General features: G+C 47.9%; 1 protein-coding gene across 1 annotated transcript in view; it reads left to right on the forward strand.

The window, feature by feature from the left end:
* Positions 1 to 23,088, forward strand: part of CHUK (component of inhibitor of nuclear factor kappa B kinase complex) — a 90,527-nt gene that overhangs the window by 53,085 nt on the left and 14,354 nt on the right. Inside the window, 4 exon segments of the mRNA XM_030571313.1 lie at positions 879 to 928; positions 6,453 to 6,549; positions 7,332 to 7,479; positions 8,314 to 8,450. Of these exon segments, the coding sequence (XP_030427173.1) occupies positions 879 to 928; positions 6,453 to 6,549; positions 7,332 to 7,479; positions 8,314 to 8,450 (432 nt within the window).

Raw genomic sequence — 23,088 nt, forward strand, 5'->3', positions numbered from 1 at the left:
ATTCTGGTAGTTAACAAGAAAATTCTGTTATGGTTGCTCAGCGACCCCAGTATTTTTGTGTAGGAGAGTGCTCCACATATATATTATTACTGGGACAAAGCACAGGACATTTGACTGGAATATGTGATTCCCTTGAAACTCCTCTGGGAGTGAGTAAGGGTAGGTGGGCAAGCTGGCCAGGGAATGGGAGGTTCCAGGTTTATGAATGGTCTGGGTGATGGGAGAAATTAATCTGCTGTGAAAGATTATGCTGAACTTCTGGAAATAGGAAAGTGAGGATTTGTCACGAAGTTGGAAGCTTCCACATGTAGCTGCTTTTGAGTTATTGGAGCTATGCATAGTAGGAAAACTTACTTTAAAGGTAGAAGGAAATGTACCTTTTTGGTGATCTCTTCCTCATACTCTTCCCAAATGTCCACCATGGAACTGAGAGCAAGCAAGGAAACATGAGTGCAAATGGGGAATTTGTCAGGCAATTATACAGAAGAAAAGCTAACAAAGTTACTAAAATCAAACCTTCAATGTTTAAATATTATATGGGAACAAAATCCTGGTAGATTTTATAGAAATAATAAATAATATCTTCAAAATAATTAAAGAAAGCATAGAATTAATGCCATTTAGTCTGAATAGCCACAAGGTAAATACAGAATCATGAAGAAAAGGGGACATCTTTTTAGGAAATGTGGACTTATATCATGGAATGAATTGACATGGATTCCTAATGTTGAAGGGGCAGGGTATCTATTAGTAACATTTAAAAATTGTCTCCATCTTAATAAAGACTTGAATATGAAGTCTTTTTACTCTTGAATATTAAATGGTCAGTTCCTCTATGTGTGTGAATACATGTATGAAGTGATTTCTTCTTTTTGCAGTGAACAAAAAGCCATAGAACTATACAAGCAATTAAAACCAAGACCTCCAGGTATGGAACAGGTTTATTCTATGACCTACATAAAACTCAAACCCGGCAAGTAATCTTTGCTTTCAACAGTAAGATCAGATTTTTTTACATTATCATTTGCAGCGCGACAGAGGGAATGCTGGGCAGGGAGGGGTGGAGATACACTTAGAGTGATGGGGTGGGGAAGATCTCAGGATCTTGGTGGGAGCTGAGGGGAGTGGTTTGATGGTGTGCTTGTGCAAAGACATAGGTGGTGAGTGGAGGAAATGTTGGCAATGTCTCTAAGTTGTGTAAATAACATCATATATTAGTTTCACTACTGAAAAATTAAATGGCCTGTAAAATGTAACTCGCTTAGTGATGCTTTTCATTACACCTTCTTTTATATAGTGTCAGAACTGCCACATCCCTTCTCTTTGGCCTGGCCCTGACCAGGTGGGTCTGGGGTAGAGGAGTAGGTGTCATGATGTATAAATCAGTCCGGTGTTACATAGCATCAGCTATAGTGTAAAAAGTGTTAGGATTCTGGTCTTGTGGTCTAAGGCGTAATTGCTCCAGGACTATGCATGCTGTTAACCCTTCTCAGTCAGTTACTAAGTTGTTCAGAAAATCATACAGGTCACCAACCCAGCCTTGTTGCTTAGCTCTTATCTTAGTGTGGGATGATGCCGTCAAAACCTTCTGTGTTACTTACAGAGCTGTCAGTTTGTTAGGTCACTGTTGCTGGCCAAACTCAAGAAGACACAGAGATATGAGGGGAGAGAGGAAGAACAGATGCTCTAATGTGACCATGGTGTCTTGATGGGCCACACTGAGAATGCCTCACTCAGAGCAGACTGCAAGAAATAGGGCAGACAATCTCCCAAACTGGTGGTTTATTCTGTAATAAGCCCTGGTCTAAGATATGCAACTTCAGCTACACAAATAGTGTAGCTGAAGTCGATGTATCTTAGGTCGACTTGCTTGGCTGTGAGGGTGGCGGCAAGTCAACCGCTGCTGCTCCCCCATCGACTCCGCTTCTGCCTCTTGCGAGCAGGAGTTCAGAGTCGATGGCGAGTGTGTTTGGGGATTGATTCAGCTGCATGTAGACGAGACGCAATAAATTGATCCCTACCGCTGATCTGGCGGGTAGTGAAGACCTGCCCTTAGATTCACCCAGCCAGTAACAAAATAGCTTCTGAAATACCGTGCTGGTTTACAAGAAACCAAATACAGCCCCTGTTAGGCATTCCAGCCTTTTGGCTCCTATCTAGACATCCAAGTCTAAAATAGTGAGGGTTACTGAAAACCATATTCACCATATTTAGGGCCCTACCAATTTCACGGTCCATTTTTGTAAATTTCATGGTCATATTATTTAAAAAACCTTGAATGTTGTGGTTTCAGATATTTAAATCTTAATTTTCAAGGTGTTGTAACAAAACATGAATTTGTATTTAGAAATGGCAAAATATAAACATGTGAAGCCTTTGAGACTCATCGTTTCTCAAACTGGGGTCCAGACCCAAAAGGGGATCGCAAGGCTATTGTGGGGGTGGGTCACGGTGTTGCCACCCTTACTTCTGTCTGCTGCTGGTGACAGCGCTGCTTTCAGAGTTAGACAGCTGGCCAACAGCTCCTGCTCTCCAGCCATTCAGCTGGGAAGGCAGCACAGAAGTAAGGGTGGCAATACCATTTTTCACAGTTGTGAATTTAATAGGTCTCTAACCATACTTAAAGTTCTACCAATCCCGAAGGATCAGATGCATTGCCCACCTGGTCAATGAATATTTAGATTTTACTCAAATGCATGCTTACAAACAATCCTTGTTAACTAACTCTAAGTTCTATTAATAAAAGGAAAAAGAAAGAAGAGAGAAATATGATTAAGAGCTCAATATACATGCAAATATGTGTAAAGTTCTTAGGTCAGCTTTGTAGTCAAGATGGTGAGGCTGCTGATTTGTAAAAGTCTTTCTGGAATCGGTATAAAAGGTTACAGTCCAATAGGTAGTCTAGGTATAGAGTCTGTTCGAGTTTTTCCATGAGAATTTCAGGGTAGACCTGGAGACCTCAGTCTTATGGCTTAAATCTTCCCTGTTAAAGTTTAAGCAGACCTGAGATGAAAAGGATCAGGCCCAAAGTTTTCTTTATAGTTGAAGCAGGCAGGACACTGACAGGTAACTCTACCCCATGGGCTTTCATGAAAGTGCGATGACAGTTTGTGATCTCTATTCAGTGGGTCCTTTCACAGACAATACTTCTAGTAACAGCCACTCATAGATGGTTCATAGGCGGTTTACTATATGGAATTATAAGCTTTGAGAAGAGATGAGGACAATAATAATATTACACCACCAGTCCCATCTAAATGATGATATCCCCTTTTGATCTCTGAATCAATAGAATACAGTAATGAAGCATTATAAGATAGGAGCAGTATTTAGCAATTACATGCTAATTACATCCCATTGTTAGATTTCTACTGGGATGCAGGCAAACAAACACATTTAGCACTTACTTTTTGATTCTCGAACCATACAGGCAGAAAGGTTAGATATTCTAGTCTACTTAACATGGCTTTGATAACTATCTACAGGGAATGGCCCTGAGTGTTACAGACACAGAGAGGAAGAACAAATGCTCTTTTTGTGAACTGGTGATGAGGGTGGTAGTTACTGTGAGCCTCCTGCTGGAGTCACATCTCTTCCCCTAAGTAGGGGAGTCCTGGCCCTGGTTAGAAGGTTGGGCTGGAGCTGGTGGATGAAGTTTCTCCCTCTCCCTGTGTCAAGAGCCACTAGGACAATGTCAGGGGAGCAGGCAAAAGCCACACCTCGGTCTGGTTAGGTAACCCTGAGAAACACCATGGCCTGAGGCTGATGGGGCTCCAGGCTTTATAGAACCAGGACTTGATGCAGAAAGCAAAAGTCAGATATGGAACAAACAAAACAACCAAAAAGCAGTTGAGCCACACCCTGTCCCTCCAATTACCCTAAATTTTATGCTTCAGTTCATGGAAAGTGATCAGCCCAGAGCTTCCCTGAGGTCTTTTTAACCCATCTGTATGGAATTGTTGAGCAAGATCACCATGATACACACTGCTGTCCTAAAACCACACCAAGAGATCAGCCTTTGTAACAGGGTCCTATATGGTGGAGGTGGTCCTACTATAGTAGTACCCTAGAGTTCCCAGTCAGGAATGAGGGCCCCATTGTGCTGATCACTGGAATAATAGAAAAAACAAAGGCAGCTTTTGCCCCCCAAGAAGCTCACACTTTAGTAGGAGATAGAACAGATTGATAAACAGTCAAGTCCTTCTTAGCATTGCTCTGGTAAAGTGATTTTTTTGACTTTTTCTCAAAGGTCTAGAAAAATAGCTCATAGTCCTTAAATCCATTTGTCTGTCTGTGGTAGCCAGTCCTTTGTCTGATTCCACTTCCATGACCTAGTCAAATGTATTTCTGCACCAGCTCTGATCAAGCTAGCATGCAAAAAATAAGTGTAGCCATGACTCCATAAGTGATGGGAGGGGCTAGGCACCTGTGTATATACCTACGGCTTAGACAGGCACATACTCAGATGGCTAGCTGCCCCACCACCACTTACAGCTATGCTTCTATTTTTAGCTCTCTAGCTAAATGAGAGCTAGCGCAGGTATGCCTCTGAGTTGGAAGTTACACCTCTAGCTCAAAAATTAGATGGATTTTAGGGAGTGCTGTGGGGATTATCACAACTTGTGCACATTTACATACTTCATTCACTAGTTTGTTACATTTATTATTTTGGGGGTTTGCAAACATTTATCAAATGTTTCCTGTTTACTTAATAATTGTATCCTGGTCTAAACAAACTCAAAAAGGAAGTTCAAGTCATGTTAGTTCCAGGTTTCCATTATTATTACATTGATGAGTCTCAAGTTAGTGCTATACTGAAATGCTCCCTCTACCTTTTGATTCATGCACTCTTATGTGTATTCTTCTATGCCCAATGTCCTTGCAATTCCTCATCCTCATGCCCACAATAAACATGGTCACCTTCTGGCATCTTCCCTATCTTGCCGTTGCATCTAACATTCTTAATCATGCCCTCTGCTCCTCCTTCCCCACTTCTTAAATTACACTGGCTGGCGTGATGGTGGGGAGGGTGGCAGAAATTCAGATGGTCCTGAATATTATGACTAGGGTACTATAAGGGCAGTCAGAGGCAGGATTTTTGCATAGTTGTGTGATGGGTAAATAGCCAAAGTCATTATGGAAATTAGTGCTCGGGCAGAGTGCCTGGAATTGTATAATGTGTGGAGAGATGAGTGATTAGTGTCAGCTCTCCTGTGCTCTGACTGGCTCATGATTGATGTGTATATAACTGCGTGCACTGGAGAAGGAGTTTTAATTTAGTAGAATTAACCCCTTCTTTTTTAATTGGGTCATAAATGATCTGGGAAAAGGGCAAGATTTGCAGATACAAAACTGCTTAAGATAGTTAAATCCCAAGCAGACTGTGAAGAGCTACAAAAGGATCTCTCAAAACTAGGTGACGGCAACAAAATAGCAGATGAAATTCAGTGTTTATAAATGCAAAGTAATGCACATTGGAAAACATAATCCCAACTATACATATAAAATGATGGAGTCTAAATTAACCATTGCCACTCAAGAAAGAGATCTTGCAGTCATTGTGGATGGTTCTCTGAAAACATCCACTCCATGTGTAGCAGCAGTCAAAAAAGCAAATGATGTTGGGAATCATTAAGAAAGGGATAGATCATAAGACAGAAAATATCATATTGCCTCTATATAAATCCATGATATGCCCCCATCTTGAATACTGTGTGCAGATGTGGTCACCCTATCTCAAAAACCATGTATTGGAATTGGAAAAGGTTCACAAAAAGGCAACAAAAATTATTAGGGGTATGGAACGGCTTTCATATGACGAGAGATTAATAAGACTGGGACTTTTCAGCTTGGAAAAGAGACGACTAAGGAGGGATATGATAGAGGTCTATAAAATCATGACTAGTATGGAGAAAGTAAATAAGGAAGGGTTATTTACTCCTTCTCATAACACAAGAACTAGGGGTCACCAAATGAAATGAATAGGCTGCAGGTTTAAAACGAACAAAAGGAAGTGCGTTTTCACACAACGCATAGTCAACCTGTGGAACTACTTGCCAGAGAATGTTGTGAAGGCCAAGATTATAACAGGGTTCAAAAAAGAACTAGATACGTTCATGGATGAAAGGTCCATCAATGGCTGTCAGCCAGAGAGGGTGGGGATAGTGTCTCTAGCCTGTTTGCCAGAAGCTGGGAATGGGTGATGGGATGAATCACTGATGATCACCTGTTAATTCCCTCTGGGCACCTAGTGTTGGCCACTGTCAGAAGACAGGATACTGGGCTAGATGGACCTTCGGTCTGACCCCGTATGGCTTTTCCTGTATTCTTATGTAGGTCTCTTTTTCTTTGGCAGAGCTTGTTAGGAGAACTCCTTCTTTGACTTCTGGGTTTGTGTCTGAGATGTTTGCTGAGGAGCACTATGCTAACCAGACAATTGGTGTCCCTTCCAGATCACGCCTACAGTGACAGCACTGACATGGTGAAGATTATTGTGCAGACTGTACAGAGCCAGGATCGAGTTCTCAAGGAGCTCTTTGGACATCTTAGGTACCAGAAAATCTTTCCTTTCTGGAGGAAAACAGAGACAAGATGCAGCTTCTGCCATTCTGGGCTGGAGACCTTTTAACATAATAATTCTGTTGGGGAGCAGAGAGAGCCGTTGCATTCATATTCCAAGAGTAAAAACTTCATTCAGAGACAGTTCAGATTGCTGAAGGGCATATTCCCATCACTGTCCCTAAACCTTCAAAGCTAGTAAAGGGGGGAAGATCTGTCTTAGACCTTGTTATACATTCCCTTCAAATTTTCTGTTGTCAGTGGGGCATTGCAGCCCCCCACCAAGAATTGCTTTCCCCTTCAAGGACATGCAGACACTCTATACTCATTCATCTGACTTATACTGTAACACAACCCCATAACGCTTTCCCTAAAAGCATTTCACATCTCCTCTGGGAACCTTCCCTCAAGTGAGTTCCATGTACATATGTGACTGTTGCTGAGGTGGTGGGGTCCATGGCAGGAGGTTTCTTTGTGAAGAAAGACTAAAATACTGAAAATTCTAAGTCCTGAAGCCTTCTTGCATTGAACTTTTTGTGCTGTGTACCTTGATTATCAGACCCGAAGGCTTCTAGGAGCCACCATGGTCCCAAAGAATATTTCAGTTGTGCATCTGTGCCTTCAGCTGTCAATGTAAATGCTGAGGGACAAGTACATGTTTACCCAGTTTTTCCTTAAATAGCAAGATATAAAATCAGTGCAGCCACATTGACTCTGCCAAAGCCTATGCCCCACTGAATGGAAAAGTGATTGTGATTTCTCCTTTGTTACAGCAAGCTGTTAGGCTGTAAACAGAAGATTATTGATTTACTTCCAAAGATTGAAGTGGCTCTGAATAACATTAAGGAGGCTGACAGTTCGGTGATGCAGATGCAGGGAAAAAGACAGAGGGAGATCTGGCATTTGCTGAAAATTGCTTGTGTAAGTGACTTTAGGATTGAAGTCCCTAAATGCTAACAATAACCTCTTTAGCCAGGCAGTGTGTGACCTGTCAGATCTGTGATGGTTGGTAAAGTGTTGTGGAAGGTTTGAAGCACTGTGTGCTGAGTATATACAGTAATTGTTCTGTGGCTTATGCATGCTGTGTATTATTTCTTACAGTGGCACTTAGAGGCGCTAGCCAGAATCAGGGCCCTGTTTTGCTTGGTGCTGCACAGAGAGACAGTTGCGACCCTGAAGAACTTAGTCTAAATAGCCAAAACAAGGAAAAAGCCTGCTGTGGAGTAGCATATCTGCTTCCTACATTACTGCTGTTGTGCTAGGGAAGCAAAGACAGATGGTGTGGCTGGAGCACCAGTCACATCAGTTTGTCTGTCTCTGCTACCCCAGGCTACCCTCTCAAGTCCTGGGGAAGTGAAAGCTTTGCATCTCCTGGCCACTTGCCAGTTCAGTTCTGAAACTATATACAGCTCTCCCAAGCCTGGAGGGTTACTGTAGTGCATGGGCTTGGGAGGGTGAGTGCCATAGGTGACTTCAGCTTAAAATATACAGTATGTGCAATTTGGGTAAGTTACTGTGGATGTGACAACCCTAAACACTGGCAATTCATCACCCTCTGGGGCTTCAGTTTGTTACCTTGATGTTTCATTGCCATAGCTTTTGCGTTAATGTATATTTATCTTGAACGATGCTTATAATGCACTAATCACCGGTCTCTTGGCTTGTATACACAGTGTAAACCCAAATGAAGCAGGACTAAAATCTGTGTCCATCCACTGAATATGTGCAATGAAAATAATTCTGCTTTTATTCTAGACTCAGAGTTCTGCTCGATCTCTTGTGAGTTCCAGCATCGAGAGTGCAGCCACCTCTTCAACTGCTGCATGGCTCCCTCCAAACTCCTCTGGCAACATACCCCATCCCCTCTCTTCTATTACAGCTCCTAGAGATGGGTAAGAGCCAAGGAGGGGGAGGTTAAGAACAGTCTCCTTCTTTTCTGAAGAGTATACCTATTTTATATGCAAAAGCTCTGAAAGCTTGCACTCCCTCACCGAGTTGTAGTGTAGACAGGCTCCAACTGTGATACATTAGGATGTTGGACTTCTTGAAAAGCACACAGCTTGTGTGCTGCCTGGTACGTTTTGGTAGAGTAACTGTGACTTTAGAGGTACCATTGTGATGGCCGTGGTGTAAGAACCAGAATAGAATAAGGCTGGCCTATGAAACACTGTGAACCACAATCCGCCCTCTCTTCTTGCCCAAGTCCTCTTGCTGGCTGCCTGGCCTATTGTTAATCCTGATTAAAGCTGGCCACATTTGGTGTCCATTGCAGCTGCAGTAGCCCTGAATCATCTTCAGTTCAAGTGGACTCTGATTGTTCAGTTTCTCTTGACTGATCTGGAGCTGGGGTCAATGAGGTTGCCTGGGCTCAGGGCAGCAATTAGCCTGTGATCTTGCACTCCCATTCAGTTGAGTGTTGGTGCCTTTTTGGAGTATGTGGAAGGATAGAGTCCTAACAGGTCTTGTATGTTACAACCCTACTGAATATCAGAATCAGAAACTAGGCTGAAGTCTTGTTCATTTATGAAACTTGCCGGCCCCAATTGCTGCTCTTGTGATGCTATGGGGGTTCAACCAGACTAGCAAGGGATTCTGGCACTGCCTGCTGCTGTGCTGTGCAGCTTTGGCTTAGAGTCCACATACCAGCAACCTACTCACTGCACAATGCTCTTGCCCTAGTTTTCACCAACCTGGTTACTCCTTGCAGGGGGACACCAACAGCTCTTTCAATTCTAAGTCTCCCCAAAACAGTGTCCAGTATATGTCTCGGATACCCAGAAGTTGTATGTGCTGCCCACAAAGAGACAGAACACACACCAACTTGTTAATTTAGCTGAGGACTTCACCTTTCAGTTTAGTACACAGTACTGAGATGGTTTTGTAGTAAAACAAGAGCAAGTTCTTCTTCGAGTGATTGCTCATATCCATTCCAGTTAGGTGTGTGCGCCGTGCGTGCACATTCGTCGGAAAACTTTTACCCTAGCAACTCAGTGGGCCGGCAGGTCGCCCCCTAGAGTGGCGCCATCATGGCGCTTGATATATACCCCTGCCGGCCCACCCGCTCCTCAGTTCCTTCTTACCGCCCATGTCGGTCGTTGGAACAGTGGAGCGCGGCTTAGCTGACCTCCACTTCCCTAGCTACTCGTAGTTCTCGTATATAGTTATGCAGTTATAATCCTTTTATATATATATTGGTATAGTTATACGTTTTTTCTTTGCTAACATAGTTAGTTTAGTTAGCGGGGTTCAGGAAGTAGCCCCTTCCATGAACCCGGTGCCGGAGCCCATGCACGGCTCACCGGGTTTTAAAATGGGCTCGGCCTGCCAGAAGCCGATGCCGAAGGGAGATCCACACGACTCCTGTTTGAAGTGCCTCAGGGAATCACACTTGACAGCTAAGTGCCCCATTTGCAAGGCTTTTAAGCCGAGAACAAAAAGGAGCGGGACTTTCACTTACCCCTCCACCTTGGGTGCCGAGCGATGATCAAGCGGCTGGCAGAAGCGCCTCCTCGGCACCGGACCCCGCCGATACTACCAAGGCTTTCGGCACCGGCCGTCGCCGGCACCGAAGTCGACTCGGCACCGCTCCCTTCTTCCGAGGTCGAGAAAGGCTACGATTCCTGCTGGTGCCTGACGGCTCCCCGGCACGCGCCGTGGTTGAGCCCCCTGCTCCTGCTGCTTCCGTGCCACCTGCATCGCAGCCAGAGAGCTCGTCTAAGTCGGATCGCCCGGCACCGACGACGTCAGCACTGTCGATCCCGGTCCCACAAGGGCCGTAGAATCCGGTGCCTGACAGCTCCCCGGCACGCGCCGTGGTTGAGCTACTGCTCCTGCTGCTTCCGTGCCAGCGGCACCGCAGCCAGAGAGCTCATCTAAGTCGGATCGCCCGGCACCGACACCTGCTACGGCACCGACGACGTCGGCACCGTCGATCCCGGTCCCACAAGGGCCGTAGAATCCGGTGCCTGACGGCTCCCCGGCACGCGCCGTGGTTGAGCTACTGCTCCTGCTGCTTCCGTGCCACCTGCATCGCAGCCAGAGAGCTCGTCTAAGTCGGATCGCCCGGCACCGACGACGTCGGCACTGTCGATCCCGGTCCCACAAGGGCCGTAGAATCCGGTGCCTGACGGCTCCCCGGCACGCGCCGTGGTTGAGCTACTGCTCCTGCTGCTTCCGTGCCAGCGGCACCGCAGCCAGAGAGCTCATCTAAGTCGGATCGCCCGGCACCGACACCTGCTACGGCACCGACGACGTCGGCACCGTCGATCCCGGTCCCACAAGGGCCGTAGAATCCGGTGCCTAACGGCTCCCCGGCACGCGCTGTGGTTGAGCTACTGCTCCTGCTGCTTCCGTGCCGACGGCACCGCAGCCAGACAGCTCATCTAACTCGGATCGCCCGGCACCGACACCTACCGAAGCTCTGACGACCTCGGTACCGTCGATCCCGGTCCCACGAGGGCCATCGAATCCGGTGCCTGACAGCTCCCCAGTATGCACTGTGGTTGAGCCTGCTGTTCCCTCCACGCCGGAGACGTTACCAACGGCGAGGGATCTCATTGCCATGACAGAGTCGATGCTGCCTGACCCCGGCACCGCCGGTGCGGGTAATACAGTCTCTTCATGTGACCGTCCTCTGTCAGCACAGCAGAGCGGCACCGTTCATGATCATAGTCCCGCAGACACTCCAGGTCCTGTCGGCACGCCCGACACCACTTGCAGTCCCGGTGCTGTTTTCCTCATTGGTATTGGTCGCACTCGCTGCACCAGTCGGTATCCCGTTCGCCGAACCCGCTATCAGCACCGTTCCGACTCCCGGCACCGCGGCAAGTACCTTGACTCCTGTAGCCTCTCCCCGAGCCTCGAGATCTCGGTCGACCTCCCGGCACCGTTCTGGTTGCGGGTCTGGATCTCGTTCCAGGTACCGCTACGCCTCCCGGTGCCGGTCCCCGGTGCCGAGTTGAGAAAGGTCCGATAGAGTCAGAGACTCTGCCTGTGCCTTCTTTTAGTACCTCCATGGCCGTCCGGACACGCATCTGTGTCATCCCACATGCGCAGATTTTATGCTCAGGACCACGATTCTGATATGATGGCCAGCGGGCGCCAGCCCCGAAACCGAAAGAGGCTTGGCGAATGAACCTGCTTGGCCGCCAGGTGTACTCTGCAGAGGCCCTGCAGCGCTGGGTAGCAAAGCAACAAGCCTTGCTTAGCTGCGATAATTATAGCACCTGGGTGAAGGTAGTTTAGTTTATGGAGTTTCTCCCTCAAAACTCCCGCCAGGAGTCCGCTGCCGTCTTGGAGGACGGGGGAAAAAAGGTACCCAGAGCGTCCCTCCAGGCCTCGTTGGACGCAGCAGACTCTGCAGCCAGGACTCTGGCCTTTGGTGTCACCATGAGGTGCATTTCATGGCTTCAGGTTTCAAACCTCTGGCCGGAGCTGCTGTATGCCATTCAGGATTTACCCTTTGTTGGTAAAGGCCTCTTCGCGGCAAAGACAGCCCCAGGCTGCGAAGCCTGATGGACAATAGGGTCCTAATGCGCTCTCTCAGCATGCATATGCCAGCGACCAAACGCAGGCCTTTCTGTCCCCAGCCGCCATACTCTGTGCCTAGCCAGAGACAGGACTTTGGCAAACGGCGAGGCCAAGGTGGTCGCAGACGAACGTCAGGACCCCTAAAGAGCCAAGGTCAAGGTCCCTCGCAATTACCACTGGGACCAAAGACGAACCTTCCAAGGTGCGCCTGAGGGCGGTGTACCAGTCACAGGCCGGGATCCCAATCCCGCTTTCTCCTGGCATGGCCCCAGTTAATTTCAGATCGCTGGGTCCTGCGCACGATGGAGCATAGGTACCACCTCTAATTTGCTCCAGCCCTGTCCCCCTTCAGCGGACGAAAGGGGCAAGGAGTTTTACTCCCGTTATGCCCTAGTCCCCCACTTGAACGCAGGTCTCAGACCTTCCTGGTCCTGCACGGACTCAACCGGTTTAGGATAAGGTTGAAGTTCCGCACGGTATCCCTGGGAACCATTATTCCATCCTTGCCTCCTGGGGGCTACTATGCCCCCCTGGATATGAAGGACACGTACTTTCGCAACGCCATCTTCCCTCCGCACAGGAGATACCTCCGCTTTCTAGCCAACTGTCAGTACTTCTGGTTTACGGCCATAGTCGCCGCCTACCTTCGCTGATGTCGGATATGCGTTTTTCCGTATCTGGACGATTCGCTTATCCGAGGAGACTCTGAGACACAAACCACTCAGCGCGTGGGCATCGTCACGGTCTTATTCACAGGTCAAGGCCTGATGATTCCTATAGAGCAATCCACTCTGGTTCCCACGCAGAGGTTGGACTTCCTAGGGGCTATCCTGGTCTCCTACCTAGCCGGAGCCTGCTTATCACAACTGCGGTTTTAGGCGATGGCAACAATCATCTGAGGTCTGCAGGCTTTCCCAACGACCTCGGCTCGTACTTGTCTCAGTCTCCTGGGTCCATGGTTGCCCGCAAATTTGTAACCAAACACGCCAAGCTCCGCCTCCGTCCTCTCCAAGTCCGACTCACCTCGGCGTACCACCCGGACAGGGAGCCAATGGTCATGGTATTCACCGCTCCCTCGAGCACCTTAGGCTCCCTAGAGTGGTGGCTAACTCCCTCCCTGGTGTGGGCAGGGATGCGGTTTCATCCGCCCCAGCCCTCACTGCCCCTGACGACGGACGTATCATCTCTCTGCTCAAGTGCTCATGGTCACCTCCGAGCTTAAGGCCTTTGGTCTTCTCGGGAGCTGGCATTCCACATCAATGCCCCAAAAATGAGAGTAGTCCGCCTGGCGTGCCAGGGGTTCCAGCGGCAGCTGCGAGGCCGTTGTATCTCGGTGTTTACAGCCAACACAACGGCCATGTGTTTCATAAATATCCAGGGAGGGACATGGTCCTCCCCCCTTTTGTCAGAAGGCCATCCATTGCCGGGGCTTTTGCATGGCCCACTAGATGGAGCTGGTGACGTCCTTTCTCCCAGGCGTTCGGAACGTCTTGGCGCTTTGACTCAGCAGGTCTTTCCTGTCTTACGAGTGATCACTCTGCCCCATGTGAGGCGTTCTGCTTTCCAGAAGTGGAGATGTTTCCTCACATAGACCTGTTCGCTCACCGCGAGAGCAGAAAATGCCAGATGTTCTGCTCCTTCCAAGGTCTCTCCTCGGGATCGATCTTGGACACATTCCTGATGCCGTGGAAAGGCCAACTCCATTATGCCTTCCCACTGTTCCCACTGGTTCATTAGGTCCTGCTCAAACTCCGCAGGGGCAGAGCGCGCATCATCATGATCACTCCAGAGTGGTCCAGGCAGCACTGATATACCACGTTGCTCGGCCTGTCAATAACAGACCCAATTACCCTTCCACCCCACCCAGACCTCATCACTCAGGGCAACGACAGGCTTCGTCACTCGGACGTGCAGCCTCTTCGCCTCACGGTGTGGCTGCTGCGTAACTGAGCCGGGGTGACAGGCAGCCTTCCACCTGGTCAACGTACCGGGCCAGGTGGAAGCGTTTCTTCTACAGCTGCAATACGCTCGATCTTGCTCCTGCTGAGGTCTCGATCCCCTCTATTTGGCCTGCCTCTGGCCTTCAGCGGCAGGACCTGGCGGTATCATCGCTGAGGATACACTCAACAGCCATCTCTACCTTCCAGCCAGGCTAAGGTGGACGTTCCGTGTTCTCACGCTCTATGGGTTCGAGGTCCCTCAAGGGCTTGGAGCGCTTGCACCCTCGGGTGCGCCGCCCAGCCCCAACCTGGGACCTCAACCTAGTTTTAACCAGACTTATGTCTCCCCCAGTCGAGCCGTTCACGACTGGCCCTCTGCTATACCTGTCTTGGACGACAACTTTCCTCGTAGCTGTTACATCGGCCAGACGGGTCTCCGAGCTCAGAGCTCTTACGGTGGTTTCACAAAGACAAGGTGCAGTTATGACCGCACCCAGCTTTCCTCCCTAAGGTGATTTCGGCTTTTCATGTTACCCACAGCTCAACGCAATGGGCACAACCATTGCACTCCTTGGACATCTGTGGAGTGCTCGCATTTATATTGTGCTGACAGAACCATTTCGTAAGGTGCCCCAGCTCTGTCACGGTAGCGGGCCAAAGGGAGGGCTTGCTTGTTTTCCTCTCAGAGGATCTCATCTTGGGTGATGGCGGACATCCACACTTGTTATGATTTGGCTCATATTTCCCCAAGCCACATCACCGTGCATTCTACCAGGGCTCAGGCTTCATCTGCCGCCTTGCTGGCTCGTGTTCCTACCCACCAGATCTGTCGCGCAGCTCCATTGGTCCTCGGTCCATACCTTTGCTTCGCAGTATGCCCTGGTTCAACAGTCAAGAGATGCTGTAGCCCCTGGCTCAGCAGTTTTCATTCTGCCACATTTCACTCCGACCCCACTGCCTATGTAAGGCTTGGGATTCACCTAACTGGAATGGATATGAGCAATCACTCGAAGAAGAAAAGACGGTTACTCACCTTTGCAACTGTTGTTCTTCGAGATGTGTTGCTCATATCCATTCCACACCCGCCCTCCTTCCCCACTGTCGGAGTAGCCGGCAAGAAGGAACCGAGGAGCGGGTGGGCCGGCAGGGGTATATATCAAGCGCCATGATGGCGCCACTCTAGGGGGCAACCTGCCGGCCCACTGAGTTGCTAGGGTAAAAGTTTTCCGACGAATGTGCACGCGCGGCGCACACACCTAACTGGAATGGATATGAGCAACACATCTCGAAGAACAACAGTTACAAAGGTGAGTAACCGTCTTTTTTATAACAAAGAACACACATTTAAGTGATAAGTAAGAACAGAAGACATAGATGTGGGTACAGGTAAAACAAAATATGCGTTCTAGTGACTAAAACTTAGCTTCAGCAAGTTCCCAGAGACTTTAACCCACTTGGCTAAAGGATCCACCTTTTTCAGATTACCAGATTACCAGAGCTCTAGCCTCTTTTGTCTGTCCAGTGATGGATGCCAAAATGGCTGTATGCTGCTGCTTGTATTTCCCAAAGTCTGTTGTCTATTTCAAGAGCTAGGGAAGGCTGCCTGGAGTGTGGGCTCCATCCCCTATCATGATAGCTAAGTGGTCTCCTCCTTCGCTCGTTTAGCTTGATGGCTTTAACTTTATATGTAGATGTACTTTTCCTCTGAGATATTATCTGGCTCAATTTACCCTGGAGATGCAGGAAAGCTGGTGAAATGACACTTCTTTGTCCAGGACAGGCTGGATTTATGCACTCCTTGCAAAACACCTTCTTCCAGTACACATCTATCATTCTTTATACACAACCTGTTACATACATTGTGAGATAATATTAAAGACCAGCATGTTACTGTTCTGTATACCTTACATGATGCCTTGTAGGTACAGATTATGACAACACTGTGTTGAGGCAATGAATGTCAGGCCTGATGTGAGTTATGGTATAGTATGCGCTCTGCCAGTTGGCATTGAGGGACTTTCTGGGTCACACCTAAAAGCTGTAAAAGTTGTTGGCTTAGCTCAGAGCAGTGTGCTTCTTTGCAGGCATCTTACAATGCTGAGAGCATATCTTTAAATGTGGGTAGTTGCTCTGTCCTATTTGTTGAGTCCGTGGTTGGATCTGGTGCACCTGCTGTCTCATCAGAACTAGCTTTTTCTTTACTTTAATTTATTTTCAGTGAATCTAGTCAAGTTGTACGCTGGCAGAGGAAAGCGATGTGTGCCTCAGAGTTGGGGCACTGAAAGTTGGATCAGGAATTTCTTAAGCTGGGTTTATCTGTGTTAAAAAGATTCATGTGATGTCATTCATACTAGAACAAGACAAGTTATTTTCTGTGTTTGGGACATGGCTGCTCACTGAGTGGTGCAGACCTTGTCTGCTTGCCCCATTTGGAGTAAGAGAGAAGAATATATTGGCACCAGATATCACCATCTTCATTCTGTCTTCAGAGTGAAGATGCTTGCTAGCAGTCATACAAGTTGCCCAGCACTGACATCTGTCTATCTGAAGCATCATGAAAGAGAATAAATCAAAGGGCAGTTCAGCGTTAAAGGCTTGTGGGGGCTCGCTCGGTGGCTGGAGCCTCAGAAGGACCATCAGCCTCCCTCTCCAGACCTCTGAGGAAGGAGTTGGTGGGACGTACATTCTCGTCACTGTGCCTGGAGATTATCCAGGTGGTAGACCCTCTGGTGCCGGTGGACACTCAAAGTACTGCACCGGCCTCCTCACCCTCCCCATATGAGGTGATTATGGCCCCGCCTCTTTCTGTTCTTTAAGAGCACTTTAGGGCCCACCAGAAGCTCTTAAAAAGGGTGGCATCAAGCCTCCACCTCCAAGCAGAGGAGATGGAGGAGCCCTCAAAGACTCTGTTTAATGTGCTGTCCTCCTCGGCACTGGGTAGGGTACCCTAGCCTCTCCATGAAAGGGTGGCAAAAATTTCAAATGCCCTGTGACAAACACCGGCCTCATATGCCCCCCACCTCCAAGAAAGCAGAATGCAAGTATCTTGTACCGCCAAGGGGCATAAATGCTTACCACACTCACCCTGCTCCTAACTCCCTGGTGGTTGAGGTCGGTCAACCGCAGGGAGTGCAGGGCCAGCCAGCCCTACCCCGAAAAATAAAGATTTTGTGGAGGCTGGACTCTTTTGGAGGAAAATTTATTTGTCCTCGAGCTTACAGTTACAGGTGGTGAACCACAAAGCTCTCCTAGGCTGGTATGAGTTCAATCTGTGGGGCTCCCTGCCCAAGTTCGCGGACTCCCTCCAGGAGCGTGACAGGAAGGAGTTCAAAGCGCTGGTGGAGGAGGGTACAGCAGCTGCCAGGGCAACCCTGCGGGCAGCTTCAGATGCAGCAGCCACCGCCACGCGGTCCATGGGCCTTAGCGGTGTCCATGAGAAGGGCATCGTGGCTCCTGCTCTCTGGACTGTCCAAATGGATACAAAATTGCATGGCCTGAAAGACTCCCGCATGACTCTCCAGACTCTGGGTCTCTATGTTCCAGCTCTGGCTAAACCTAAGTTCAAGGTGCAGCAGATTTCCACTCAGGTCACCTACCCAAAATATGAGATCGCTTATAAGAAGTCGTGGGACTATAAGAGGTGCCCACAGAGGCAGTCTCGCCCTGCCCCCCAGCCTGGGTCCTCCAAGGGCAAGCAGGCAGGGAAAAGGTGATTTTGATGAAATGCCCAGGGGCGCCATGCCAGTTCTCATCAGGGATCAACCCCCAGTAAAGCTTCCCTTCACCAATCAGTTGTGTGTTTTCCTCCCAGAGTGGTTGCAGCTGACCCCGGACCAATGGGTCCTCAACACCATCTCCTGGGGCTACACACTCCAGTTTACTTCCTCCCCGCCCAACCACCCCCTGTCCCTCCCGGGAAACTCCTCGTACAAGACCCTGCTCAAGCAGGAGGTGAGGCGACTCCTGGGCCTAGGAGCGGTGGAAGTGGTACCCGGGGAGTTAAAAGGCAAGGGGTACTACTCCTGCTATTTCCTTCTCCCGAAGGCCAAAGGGGGACTCAGGCCCATCTTGGACCTCTGAGGCCTAAACCAGTACATGGTGAAGCTCAAGTTCCGCATGATCTCCCTGGCCTCCCTCATCCCCTCCCTCGATCCTGGGGACTTGTATGCCACTCTTGATCTGCAGGATGTGTACTTCCACATTCATGTATTCGAGGGGCACAGATGCTTCCTCCGTTCCTGGTGGGACAGGAACACTACCAATTTATGGTCCTCCTGTTTGGCCTGTCCACTGCCCCATGGGTATTCATGAAATGTATGTTGATGGTGGCGGCCTAACTCAGGCACCGGGGGGCGGTGCCAGACCTTCCCCTATCTGGATGACTGGTTGGTCAATGGCAGCTCCTGGTCGCAGGTGCAGGATTACGTGGCACTTCTTCTGTCCACGTGCATCACTTTGGACTAGTTCGTAAACACCACCAAGTCCACGTTAGACATGGTTCAACACGTAGTTTATCGGGGCAGTCCTGGATGCCTCATCGGCCAGAGCCTCCCTCCCACCAGACAGGTTCGAGACCCTGAAGGGGCTCATCGACACAGACACAAGGTTTCCGGTGAGAACAGCCAGAGCATGTCTGCAGCTCTTGTGTCATATGTGGGTGTGTATGTATGTGGTCCATCATGTCAAACTCAGGATGAGGCCCCTGCAGCTCTGGTTGGCCTTGGAGTTCTCCCAGGCCAGGGACAGGATGGACAAAGTCCTCATGGTACCTGAACCAGTAATCATCTCCCCGAGAAACATGCTCCAAGGAGTCCCATTCAGCGGCATGCCCTGTTGCTGGAGCTGGTGTCGGACATGGGATGGGGGGCCCATGTGGGGAACTTTCAGACCCATCGTCTGTGGTCGCCTCTGGATCTGACTCTTGACGTTTATGTGGAGGAGCTCAGGGCGGTATGGCTGGTGTGCATGGCCTTCTGCTTGCACCTGAAGGGCTGGGTGGTCAGGGTCCTCACAGTGTTCTGCCGCAAAGCCTTCAAGCTGACGGATTTCCGTATAGCCAATGACATCTGCCTACAGGCCTTCCATCTGCCGGGCGCCTGGAACACATGGGAGGATTGCTTGAGCAGGGACTTCTCCTCTCAGCATGAGTGATCTCTCCATTGAGAGGTGGTGCACAGACTTTTCCAAGTGTGGGGGAACTCCGCAGGTGGATCTGTTTGCAACTCAGCAGAACCATCGCTTTCCCTGGTTCTGCTCCTGGGGGTGGGGGAGGGCTGGGATGGGTTGCTATTTTCGATGCCTTCCTTCTGTCCTGGTCAGGCCAGTTCTCTGTGCCTTTCCCTTGTTCCCGCTGATTGGCAAGGTGCTGGAAAAGATAAAGACGGACAAGGCCCGGGTCCTTCAATTGCCCTGGCATGGTTCAGACAGCATTGGTATGGGACCCTCATGGGCCTGGCGGTCACCCCACCGTGGCTGTCCTGCCTGGACCTGCTCTCCTCCACCCCAGCTTATTGGTACTCCACCTCACGGTGTGGCTGCTCAGTGATTAGGAAAGGATGTGCTCGGAAGAGGTTGAGTGTGTCCTCCTAGAAAGCAGGCGGCCTTCCATGTGCTGAGCCTACTTGGCAAAATGGTCTTGGTTTTTCAGATGGGTGGATGAACGGGGCATTTCCTTGGTGGCTTCCCCGATCCGGCGTATCCTGGACTACCTCCTTCACCTTACAGCCCAGGGCCTGGCACCCTTGTCAGTCAAGGTGCATCCGGCATCCATATCGGCCTTCCATCTGCTGATGCAGGGCCACACGGTATTCTCCCATGCTATGACTGGCCCATTCCTTAAGGCAGCGTTTCTCAAACTTACAATAGTTGAGTACCCCTTTGGAGACATTTATCTTACCGGCGTACCCCTTCTCCAGTGAAGATCATTTTTGGGGGGTGGTAGCCACATTTTTAGAACACATTCCTAATTTGTTTCATTCTGGATTAAATGTTAGTTAGAAATAAATATAAAATTATATTACAGACAGTTGAAACAAAACTTTTAATAGAAATAATAGTTACATATAGACATAGTACTAGAAATAATTAAAATAATTAGAAGCAAATCAACAGTCTGGCAGAACAGCGTGTGTGTGTGTACGTGTGTGTGTGTGTGTAAATATATATATATATATATATATATATATAATTAGTGAATTTGTATTATTCTGAAATTAAAATACGCTGATTTGGTTAGGTTAGTGAAGAAAGCACTAGTTTTAATACTTACTATTTTGGTATTGAAAAATTTTCAGTACAAACCAAACTATTCAGTAGAAGGGATAGAACTGCTTTTGACCAAACACCATTGTGGGGATATCTGGCTCTATGTTTGTGATCTTAAGACGAAGATGGAGCTCTACGTCAATAAGACGATCTTGTGTTTTTGTTTTGATGCCAACCAGTGCAGAGAATCCGATCTTGCGCAAATACGAGGTGGGAAAAGGCAGAAGATACTTGACAGCTTTGTCTGACAGAGCTGGATATTCAGAGCTAACCCACAACCAAAATGACATCAGTGTATTTTGCTCAGATTTTGTTTTCAGGAAGCTATCTGAAGCCAGCTCCAAGAGCTGTTCTTCTGAAGCAGAGAGGTTAGTTGGCAGTGTTTGAACGTTGATGATAAAAGGGTTCCTTATTCATTCAAAGGTGCTGTCCGGTTCAGGGGAATACTTACGAAGATCTTTCTGCAAGCTTTCCAAATGCTGCTTCATGGTTTGCAACACATGACTATCAAGTTTGTTAGTCGAGTTTATTACTAAGTCATGAAGACATGGAAAGGAATCCAGTTCACGATGACTAAGACGTTTATGCCACAGTTTCAGTTTTGCGACCACGGCACGCACTTTGTCTTGAACATGGAATAGGAATATGAGTTTCCCTTGCAAGGATAGATTGAAGTTGTTTGAGCAAAGATGTCTGCAATATATGCTAGTTTGCGTAGCCACTTTCAGTCGTGTATACAGTCTCACAGGTTGATTTCATCTAAAATACATGCGGTTCTTGCAGCTCAAACAGGTGATTCAGAACTTTTCCATGCAAAAGCCAACGTGCTTCAGTGTGAAATAGGAGTTGTGTAATCGCTGCCCATTTCATCACAAAGCTGAGAAAACAGCCGGGCATTCACAGGGCGGCCTTTCACAAAATTGATTATTTTCACAGCATCATCCAGTACTTGCTTTAGATCTGCATGCATGTTCTGAGTGGCGAGTGCTTTCCTGTGAATGCAACGAGTTGATTTTGCTTCTGGCGCAACAGCTTGACTACATGCAACAACTCCTTTCTTTAAACCAATCATGGCTCTGGCGCCATCTGTGCTTATTCCAACACAACTCCAGTCCAAGTCATTGTTTTTGATAAAGTCATCAATAACTTTTTAAAAATAGCTTCTCCAGTTGTATGTGTTGGTATATATGTTGAAAAGAACAAAATATCATCATGGACTTCATTATTCAGCTCGTATCTGACAAACAAAAGATTAGCTAAATTCACAATATCAGTGGATTCATCCGCTTGCAGTGCATAGTAACAACTCTTTTGTACTCTTTGACAATAATTGCTGCTTTACGTTTTCAGCCTTATCTGTGATTCTACGAGAACAGTGTTATTTGAGAGGGAGGCACAATCTACAGCTTTGCTAGCCTTGTCTCCAGTCATCACTTGTACCATTACTTTGGCTGCAGGTTTTACTAATGTCTCATCAATCACTTCAGCAGCTCTGGCCTTTGCAATTAAGTATGCCACGCTATATGAAGCTTCCAAAGCTTTCATATTTTCACCTCCCTTCACATTATGAATTGTTTTTTGGGACTTTTGGAGATATTTGAGCCTATTTTCAAAGAATTTTACAGGTTTTCCCTCGTATTCTTTGTTTGCTATCAGAATGGCATTTTAGGTTGGATGGTTTCATATTTTCATCTGTGAGTGTCTCGTAACAAATCACACAGAGTGGAACAGGCTCCACCTCATCGCCAGTCCACGAAAATCCCAGTTTAAGATATTCAGCATATTTGTGGGCTTATTTTGTCTTCTTTGCAGCTGATACGTTCAATAAACTTACAGATGGTTCACATGGTTCACTAATTTTGTCGTCATAATTGTCTGTCACCATATCACTGCATTTTTTGGCATAATTATCACTAACATTCGTATTTCCTTCATAATTTTCTCTTGTACATTTCAAACTTCCCGTTTTTAGCTAGCGATCCATTGTAAATGGGTTTAACAAAAACAGAGAAATTTTGTAGTATAATAGACACCAAGTATGTACTTGCTACAATCTTTAGATTACTACGAGTAGTTGTGCACTTATCTTTTATCCGTCAGTATGACTTCTGCGAATGCCACAAAGGGAAGTGTATTGCCTGAGCCGCGGTAACGCGCACACATGGTTTGCGTTGGCTCTGCTGTGCTATTAGATGTTACAGAACTCATCATATTAGTTACAATGTAAATGTACAGTAGAAATACACAAGTGTACACCATTCTTATATATAAACTTTTAGTGAATTGTTTTCTGCTGATTAAAAAAACTATGATAAAGTGAAATAATTTTTTTTTGCCATGTACCCCTTGAAACCCTTTCACGTACCACCAGGGGTACGCGTACCACACTTTAGAAAACACTGCCTTAAGGGTTTGAATAGTCTATTCCCGCATGTTAGGCCCTTAGTCCCACAGTTTGACCTAAACTTGGTATTGGCCCGTCTCACGGGGCCCCCATTTGAGCCACTGGCCACGTACTCCTGGCCACACCTCTCGTGGAAGGTGGCCTTTCTGGTTGCGATCACGTTGGCTGGGCGGGTCTTGGAGCTCAGGATCCTGACCTCCGAGCCCCCATACACGGTGCTTCATAAGGATAAGGTCTTGCTCCGCCCACACCCCTTGTTCCTCCCGAAGGTGGTCTCCGCCTTTTACATGAGTCAGGACATTTTTCTGCCAGGTCTCTGCCCCAAGCCCCATGCGTCCAGTGAGGAGCGCCACCTGCACATGCTGGATGTGAGACGGGCTCTGGCTTTCTACC

The sequence above is a fragment of the Gopherus evgoodei genome, chromosome 7 (genome assembly GCF_007399415.2).
Source record: "Gopherus evgoodei ecotype Sinaloan lineage chromosome 7, rGopEvg1_v1.p, whole genome shotgun sequence".
NCBI classification, from domain to species: Eukaryota; Metazoa; Chordata; order Testudines; family Testudinidae; genus Gopherus; species Gopherus evgoodei.